The 8,416-nt window shown below is 39.8% G+C and overlaps 1 protein-coding gene across 4 annotated transcripts in view; it reads left to right on the forward strand.

Annotated features, from left to right (window-relative positions):
- Tia1 (TIA1 cytotoxic granule associated RNA binding protein) overlaps positions 1-4,544 on the forward strand; it is a 39,392-nt gene extending 34,848 nt beyond the window's left edge. For all 4 annotated transcript variants that reach the window (XM_070004455.1, XM_070004456.1, XM_070004457.1 and 1 more), the window contains one exon: positions 1,541-4,544. In XM_070004455.1, the coding sequence (XP_069860556.1) occupies positions 1,541-1,667 (127 nt within the window). In that variant the 3' untranslated portion in view covers positions 1,668-4,544. The remainder of the gene's footprint in view (positions 1-1,540) is intronic.
- Positions 4,545-8,416: the final 3,872 nt, after the last annotated feature.

Genomic DNA, 8,416 nt, shown 5'->3' on the forward strand with positions numbered 1-8,416 from the left:
AGTTATGGGGCTTGAACTCTGGACCTGGGTGCTGTCCCAGCTCTTCAGCTCAAGACTAGCGCTCTAGCCACAGAGCCACTTCCAGTTTTCTGGTAATTTATTGGAGATAAGAATCTCATGGACTTTCCTGCCTGGGTGGAGTTGAACCTGATCCTCAGATCTCAGCCTCTTTAGTAGCTAGGATTACAGGCGTAAGCTACTGGCACCCGGCTGTTTTGGTTTTTGTTGTTGTTGTTGTTGTTGTTGTTTTTTAGGGGTGCAAAAGGGAGATGCAAAAATAGCAGAAAGGTGAACAAATGCAGTCATGGTATTCAGTATACATTATATGGAAAATGAACTGCAACTTGAGGGCAAGAACTGGAGGGGGAAACTAGGGGAAAGCAAAAAAAAGAGATGACATTTTCCATAGGGAATAGCACTTCTTTTTTTTTTTTTTTTTTTTTTTTTTTTTTTTTTTTTTTGTGTCCGGTCGTGGGGCCTGAGCTCTGGGCCTGGGTGCTGTCTCTCAGCTCTTCAGCTCAAGGCTAGCGCTCTACCACTTGAGCCACAGCGCCACTTCCGGCTTTTTTCTTTTTTGCTTATGTGGTGCTGAGGAATCAAACCCAGGGCCTCAGGCATGCAAGGCAAGTGCTCTACCACTGAGCCACCTTCCCAGCCCATGGGAATAGCACTTCTTAACTAGCTTTATGTTTAAAAACTAAAATTTTGCTCTGAGTTACAATTGTTCATACAAATTTTGGTAATATTTAGTAATAAGTTAACTTTTTGGTTGTTGGTGGTAGTCATAGGGCTTGAACTCAGGGCCTGGGTGCTGTCTCTGTGCTTTTTCACTCAGGGCTAGTGCTCTACCACTTGAGCCACAGTGCCACTTTCCCAACCCCTTTTTAATAATTTAAACTGTAGTTCTTATTTTTTTTTAACCTGAGGTTTTTTTTTTGTCAGTCGTGGAGCCTGAACTCTGTGCCTGGGCTCTTCAGCTCAAGGCTAGCACTCTACCACTTGAGCCACAGCGCCACTTCCAGCTTTTTTCTTTTTGCTTATGTGGTGCTGAGGAATCGAACGCAAGGCCTCATGCATGCAAGACAAGCACTCTACCACTGAGCCATCTTCCCAGCCCTTAACCTGAGATTTTAAGTGGTTGCCTTATGTTTGTTCAGCAGGCACTCTACCATTTGAATTACTCTCCACCCCTCCTACCCTCCCTCCTTTTTTTTGGTTAAGTCATATATCAAATGATAGAGTTTACCTTTCTGAAATGGAAGATGGGTTTTTCTGAGTTAAATAAATACTTATAGATTAAGGCTATTTTCTTAGCTATAATTTCTTAGGAAGTTAAGCTGCTCAAATTAAATGTAGGTGATGCCTGCTTTTGAAAGCAAGAACTTTTACTTTTGCCCTTGCTTTCTCTGATGTAACAGGTATTCTTATATTTGGGTCTAAGAAAAAGAATATTTTTCTCTCCCATGTATTTGTTATTTGTTCTGGGCATAACATTGTTTTAACCGGTGATTTCTCTACTTCTTGCCTATTCTCCTACTAGTCAGACACCATCTTCCGCACCTTGGATGGGACCAAATTACGGAGTGCAGCCACCTCAAGGGCAAAATGGCAGCATGTTGCCTAGTCAGCCTGCTGGGTACCGAGTGGCAGGGTATGAAACCCAGTGAAAAAGGACTCCAGAATCTAAAGCCAGTGGCTTGAGGCTACAGAAAGTATAGTAAAGCCAGTTGTTTACTTAAAGATTTATCAAATCAGTCAGTGCAAATGTCAGATACAATGTATTTATTTTAAAATTCATTTTTTAATCATGAAAATACTTATCATCCACACTGTTTAAAAAAGAAACAAGATGCTGGATGTCTGCCAATTTTTGCCTTCATTAACTTTTTTGATAAAGTTTCTCAGATCCTTGTTTCAAGTAGAAATGCAGGGATTGCTGCCACTTTTTAAAAATTAAGAGGCAGAAAATTGCACAATTTTAAACTTTTTTTCCACTAAAGTAGTGTGCAGTTCTAGTTTGCATTCCTGGTATGATTTAAAACATAATATAAAGATTTTTAAAAAGAAAAGAAAAAGAGAAAAACCAAACCTGTGCAAAGTCTAGAAGTTCTTCGTAGTCTTCAGCTTGTGCACAATTCTCTTTTAGGTTAAAAAAAAGGCATTGTTTGAGCTATTCTGTCTTCTTTATTATCCCTTAGGGGTTTTTTTAAAATATAAATTATTAGTTTACATCATTTTTATATTCTACTTTTTTTCACAAATTTGTCCTGCCTTACTAAACTTCTGTAAAATACACAAATGGAAAGGAATGATGCTCACTTAGATTGAAACTTTTCTCAGATGGATTGATAATTGTAATTCATTTTGTGTTTTATATGAGAAGGTGCCTCAAGAGTTCCCTGTCAGATATGTTTAAAGGACTTTTCTTCTATAACAAACTGTGTGTGTACCAGGAACTATAAGAACAAAAACTTGTTACTAAGGAAAATCTCTGAAATGTGATGTTCTTATGCCATGTCAATTTTATGTGTCATCTTTTACATTTACATGTATTATTTCCGTAATGTAAAATGTTTTAGCAAGTTAATATTTTTGCACAGTTAGCAAACTTTGTATGTCATTTTCTTCTTAAAGGCATCATTCAGAGTTGACATGAGATTTAGAAGGTTTTAAGTTGTATGCATGTGAATATCAAATACATACTTTGCTAGTCTTTGAATACAAAGTCATTTGCTCTTGTTTTTCAAGAATTTTGAGACACGAAGTCATACGTAAAGGAGTATATTAATTTTCTGTTTTCTAGTTAGATTTACTTAAGAGTAAATCAACTTAATTTTAATGTGTACAAATGATAACTGTGAAACTAAAATATTCGTATGTCAGGCTTGGAATTCATTATGAACTCCAAAATCAGCTTAAAGGACCAGCCAGGCAAAGTTTTTTTTTTTTTTTTTAATGTTCAGAGGCCAAAAGATAAAACAACAACAACAAAAAAAAAAACACCAAACCTTAAAATCCTACCTCCTAAATAGTCTTCAAAGAAGCGAATCTTCAGTGCAATCATTATTTTGATTCTTTTGTTACCTATCTTGGAGTTTCCAACTTTATTATTTTGGAGTGGCTCCAAGCATTAAGAAGTTGAATCTTTGATGGCATTGTTCTCGTTTTGAAATTTCTAGTACATTTCAGAGTCTCTAAGAAGAATTGTGGGAGTTTTAGTTTGTTTTGTTTTCAGCAAAGGTCACAAACCTCTTTCACTTTTTCTCCTCCTTGACTCAGAGAGGAAAGATCCCTTGTATATGAATTTTAATGGCTGGTTAGAGAGCTCCTAGCATTTTACTTAGAAACAGAAAAAAAAGGTCTGAGAGTTTCCTGGTCTATGTCTTCCTGGTTGGAGCAGATGACTCTGGTCTCTAAAGCCAATATATCCCAGTACCCAAAGCCCAGGAAAGACAGCACTAAGCGTATAATTCTCTGGAGCTCAATTCTATGCAGTCATACTGATGTTTCCTAAGTCACTGTGTATTTTTAAGTATTGATACATTAAAATTTGCTTTATGAAAGATGAGTAAAATTTTTAAATATTTAGAAACTTTGGAAATGTTATTTCCTTGATAACTTCTACAGATCAGGGCATATAACCATACACAGCTTAAATGCTGAAAAATAAATCAGGAAGCAACTTTTAGATTATTTTGGCTTATATTTCTATTTTAAGGACTCATTTTCTCTTATTAAAAACCAATTTTATTTCCTGTGTAACTCATGACTGCAGGGCAATTTATTTGGGCATAATAGTAATTAAATCTGAATGAAAGTATAGTTTTCCTTTCATTTTGGCTATTTCAAGTAATGTAATTTTCTCTGGACCTGAGTGCTATCCCTGAGCTTTTGTGCTTACGGTTAGTGTTTTACCACTTGAGCCATAGCACCACTTCAGGTTTTTCTGTTTATGTGGTACTGAGGAATAAAACCCAGGGCTTCATGCATGCAAGGCAAGTACTCTTACCACTAAGCCACATTCCCAGCCCATAATTTTTTTTTTTTAATATAGGTCCTGGGACTTGAACTCAGGACTTTGGCTCTGGCCCTGAGCTTTATGGCTGAAGGCTGGTTCTCTACCACTTGAGCCACAGCTCTACTTCAAATTTCAAGAAATATAATTTTTTTGTTAGCCAGTACATTGTGTTATTGCACAAGTCTTAAAATGTACATTAACTTCTCTTTGAGAAGAAAGTAGTGCCAGTTTTCATAGTGAAAAGGTTACTGCTGAACAGCTTCACGTTTCAGGAACAATGCTAACTTTGGTTTAAATCTTAGTGTTAAATCATTTAATAATTTTTCAATCCAAAAAATACTGCACTGGTATTAGTATCAGGTAAAAAAATTAACGTTTCTAAAATCATTTCATTCTCTGCAATATGCATTCAGATTTTACTCTGGTACTGTACAGAACCTGAAGTGATTCACTCTTAATGGGTCATTAATCCAGTATTCTTTACCCTGACTATTGGGATATTAAAGTTCCTTTATGTTTTCTATAACCTGTGGGATTTCTTGCAGTGATTATTGTGTGTGAGAATTTTGTTTTTGGCCAAGCCATATTGTATATACTCAGTCAGATATTTGTAAATATTTTTTAATCTTATTCCAGACTCTGTGGTTTGCATTGGGTTTGGTTTAATACCACAAAGAATCTGTATTCTACAGATTGAACTAATTATAAAACCAAGGTTTCCATTTTCCTTGTTGTTAACTCCCTGTTAAAAATCTCTGAGACTCATTCGAGTTTTCATTCTGTTTTAACCCTGTGTTTGCTCATCTTTTATATGTGTGTTGGAATTCTGTTCCATGTTTAAAGGACAGATTTCATTTACAAAGGGAGTAGTTATATTTACTAAATGTTGTAGGATGTTCCTGAAGTTACAGTTCAACTAGGAAAACAAAATGTGTTTGTAGGAAATAAAAAAAAAAAACTTTTAAATGAGTGATGATTTCTAAAAACCATTATTTCCTTATAGGGGCTATTACTTTTAATTTTATTTTGTCAGTCATGGGGCTTGAACTCAGAACCTGAGCTCTGGCCCTGGGCCTCTGTGCTCATCAAGGCTAGCACTCTACCACTTGAGCCACAGTGTCATTTCCAGTCACTTTTGAGTGGTTAAATGGAGATAAGAGTCTCACAGGGACTTTTCTGCCCGGGTGGCTTCAAACTTCAATCCTCAGATCTCAGCCTCTTGAGTAGTTAGGATTTATAGGCAAGCCACCAGTGCCCTGCCTGCCTTTTATTTTAAAGTAAAAAATGGAGGGGAGGGACTGGGAAGGTGGTTTAGTGGTAGAGTGCTTGCCTAGTATGCTTGAAGCCCTGGGTTCGATTCCTCAGTACCACAAACAGAAAAAGCCAGAAGTGGCACTGTGGTTCACGTGGTAGAGTGCTAGCTTTGAGCAAAAGAAGCTCAGGGACAGTGTCCAGGCCCTGAGTTCAAGCCCCTACTGACAAGAAAAAGTTTCCCTGATAAAATGATATGTTTTGAGATTATTAAAGGGGCAGTATTGAATTAACACAATAATAAATACCCATACCACCATGATGTTTTCACCAGAAACAGCAAATCCTAAAAGTTGTTAAGTGGCAAAAGGATTGTAAATAATACTAGTGTTAGATTCTCAACAGTGCAGCAATGTTGGAAACCATACTGCTTTCAAAGGTTTGGATGAATTATATGTCCAATTATATTGTCATGGGCACTTTGAGATAAACAAGAAAGTTATGTTTCAGATTCAGAAAGCTACTGGAAATACACCATAAAAACAGTAATTCATGGGGCTGGGAAGGTGGGTCAGTGGTAGAGTGCTTGCCTTGCATGTAGGAGGCCCTGGGTTCGATTCCTCAGCACCACATAAGAAAAAAGCCCGAAGTGGCGCTGCGGCTCAAGTGGTAGAGCGATAACCTTGAGCTGAAGAGCTGAGGGACAGTGCCCAGAGCCAGAGTTCAGGCCACATGACCAGACCCCCCCAAAAAAACAACAGAAATTCAAGGCCAGGTGCTGGTGGCTCACGCCCTGTAATCCCAGCTACTAAGGAGGCTGAGATCTGAGGAACATGGTTCAAAGCCAGCCCGGGCAGCTAAGTCCGTGAAACTCTTATCTCCAGTAAACCACCAGAAAACTGGAAGTGGCGCTGTGGCTCAAGTGGTAGAGTGCTTGCCTTGAGCTGAATAGCTAAGGGACAGCGCCCAGGTCAAGCCCCATGCTAGAAAACACAAAAACAGCAATTTAAGGATAGGGGTGTAGCTGATTTGTGATGTGTGACATGGGTTCATTCCCTAAGATTAGAAGGGGGAAAAAATCTATAAACAGTGTGGTGGTGGGTGCCTTGTGGTGCCAGCTGGCTAGAAAGCTGATCTGGGAAGGTTCCTTGAAGCCAAGGGTTCAAGACTGGTCTGGGCAACAAAGTAAGATCTGGTCTCAAGAAAAGTAAGTAGGGCTGGGAAGGTGGCTCAGTGGTAGAGCGCTTGCCTTGCATGCATGATTCCTCAGCACCACATAAGCCAGAAGTGGAGCTGTGGCTCAAGTGGTAGAGCCCTAGTCTTGAGCTGAAGAGCTGAGGGACATTCCCAGACCCAGAGTTCAGACCCCACCACTGGACCAAAAGAAAAAAGAAAAGTAAGTATAGCTGAGGATGTAACTCAAGTGAAGTACTTGCCTAGCATTTACAAAGCTTTGGGTTCTTTCCCCAACACTACATACATGTATACATACATAGATACATAAGTTCTGAGATGTGGGTTGTGAAATCCATTGGCAGCCAGTCTAGATTGATGGCCAGAGCTATCCTGGTTATCTGAGAGGATGAACTAAATAATTTGGTAATGGAACTTTTTACAGAGCTATGGAGGATAATTAGAAAAGATAAAACATTGAGGAGGAGGCTACAATGCTTGATAAGAAATGTACTCATTATCTTGCCCATGCAATTGTAACCCCTCTGTACAGTATTTTCACTAAAAAAATAATTTAAAAAAAACATTGAAATGAGATGCCATTAAAAAAAAAAAAGATGTATTCTATTGACTAAAGGGGGTGTATAAGTTAAAATCCTAACCATACTAGGAAGCTAATATCTACATTAAGTGCTTTTGGGGAGGTGAGGGCCTGCCACCCTTGGGCTTGAACTCAGGGCTTGGGCACAGTCCCTGAGCTTTTGTATTCAGGGCTAGCACTGAATATATGGAATCAAGTTTTTTCTTTCTACCTTAAGTCCTACTTGGAATTTTAACTTTTCACTAATACTACCTTTTCTACTTTAAGTAGAAGGTAAATTAGTGACAAAAACCAAGCCTACACAATTCATTAGATACTCAAAAGTGCTGATCTCACGGACTTTTCTGCTTAGGCTGGCTCCTCATATCTCAGTCTCCTGAGTAGCTAGGATTACAGGCGTGAGCCAACAGTGTCCTGCTAGAACATTAGGTTTATGCTGTGTGCTTCCAAGGAGCCAGATAGGATATATAGGAAGCCTATTTAAGGACCTGTGTGTTGGTGACACACACACCTGCAATCCAGCTACTCGAGGCTGAGGTCTGAGGATCGCCAGAGCCAGCCGGGGCAGGGAAGTCTAAGACTCTTAAATAAACCACTTAAGTAAATAAATTAACCCCAAAACCTGGAAGTGGAGATGTGGCTCAAGTGGTAGGGCACTAGCCTTGAGCACAGAGGTTCAGGGAGGAGTCCAGGCTCTGAGTTCAAGCCCCAGGACCGGCCAAAAGAAAGCAAAGAAAGTATAGTTAAGGAAGTGGGGGCCGGGCGCCGGTGGCTCACACCTATAATCCTTGCTACTCATGAGGCTGGCAGTTCAAAGCCAGCCCGGGCAGGAAACTCCATGAGACTTCAGAGTGGCGCTGTGGATCAAGTGGTAGAGCGCTAGCCTTGAGTTGAAGAGCTGAGGGACAGCGCCCAGGCCGAGTTCAAGCCCCACGACCGACAAAAAGACAAAAAGGAAGCGGGGAACCTTCAAGTGAAAGCTAGAAGGAACACTGGTGGACAGGATTTTCGAAAACCAAACCGCAATTGACATCTGTTAAGGTAGAAAATCTCATGGGATTTTCACATCATTCTTCAGCCTGAAGGTAGGACCTGCCGAGAGGCTTCGTCAAGTGCCTACTATAAGGAAAACAAGAAGCACTTTGGCCCTATAAAAGTAGAGCCTTGAGTTTAGCACTAGCCGTGTTCCTAAAACTTCTACCCCTGGATTCCACCCGAAATTCTCAGTGCCCACACTTCCCCCGCCCCACTCCCCCTCAGGCCAGGAGAAAACTACAACTCCCATCAAATCATGCGAGGTCAGGTGGGCGGGCACTTGCTGCGCGTGAGCGGCTCTAACCAATGAGGACCATCGTTACAGAGAGTAGTTTGGC

This window comes from Dipodomys merriami, unplaced genomic scaffold (assembly GCF_024711535.1).
Source record: "Dipodomys merriami isolate MVZ:Mamm:240054 unplaced genomic scaffold, mDipMer1.0.p SCAF_63, whole genome shotgun sequence".
Taxonomy (NCBI): Eukaryota; Metazoa; Chordata; class Mammalia; order Rodentia; family Heteromyidae; genus Dipodomys; species Dipodomys merriami.